Consider the following 596-nt stretch of genomic DNA (forward strand, 5'->3'; position numbering starts at 1 on the left):
AAATAAGCCCTCAGGTCACTCTCTGGCTACAGTTTTGGTACAAAGCCTCCAGGCTCTCCAGGTCAAGCTCTAAAAGCCCCTTTTGGCACTGTGTTGAGAGCAGTTATGCTGTGAGTGGCTGGAGAAGCTTTGACCCTGGTGACAAGGTGGCTTTGGCAACAGCTCCTCTCTGCTCCCAACACCACGTGCCAACAGCACCTTAATTAACAGTTAAAAAAAAGAAAAAAAAAAGTTATTTTCCTTTACAAAACCCAGTCAGTCACTGAGGATTAGGAAGTTACAGTTTCCACGGCGATATCCGTCGGCTGCTCCGTTTCCAGCATGGAGAGCACGGATTCCTGGATGTCTTCTGAGGTTACCACCAGTGAGTCAACCTCGGCAACTTCTTCGAGCACTGTCTCCTCTGCCCCGTTGTGCTGCTGCCCCTCCAGGGCCACCAGCTGCTGGTGCTGCTCTGCCTCCTGCTCCTCCTGCTGGAGCTGCCTGTGGAATTCCTGAGCCTCCCGGTTCACCTCCTGCAGCTGCTGCACTTCCCTGTCCGAGCTGCCCTGCAGAGAATAAAAGTTGGGAGAAGCCACGGTGGAGGCCCGACCTGT

General features: G+C 53.5%; 1 protein-coding gene across 1 annotated transcript in view; it reads right to left on the reverse strand.

Annotated features, from left to right (window-relative positions):
• Positions 1-269: 269 nt before the first annotated feature.
• Positions 270-596, reverse strand: part of GABPB2 (GA binding protein transcription factor, beta subunit 2) — a 12,427-nt gene continuing 12,100 nt past the window's right edge. Inside the window, exon 8 of the mRNA XM_010004454.1 lies at positions 270-548. Coding sequence (XP_010002756.1) covers positions 270-548 — 279 coding nt within the window. The remainder of the gene's footprint in view (positions 549-596) is intronic.

The sequence above is a fragment of the Chaetura pelagica genome, unplaced genomic scaffold (genome assembly GCF_000747805.2).
Source record: "Chaetura pelagica isolate M959 unplaced genomic scaffold, ChaPel_1.0 scaffold701, whole genome shotgun sequence".
Taxonomy (NCBI): Eukaryota; Metazoa; Chordata; class Aves; order Apodiformes; family Apodidae; genus Chaetura; species Chaetura pelagica.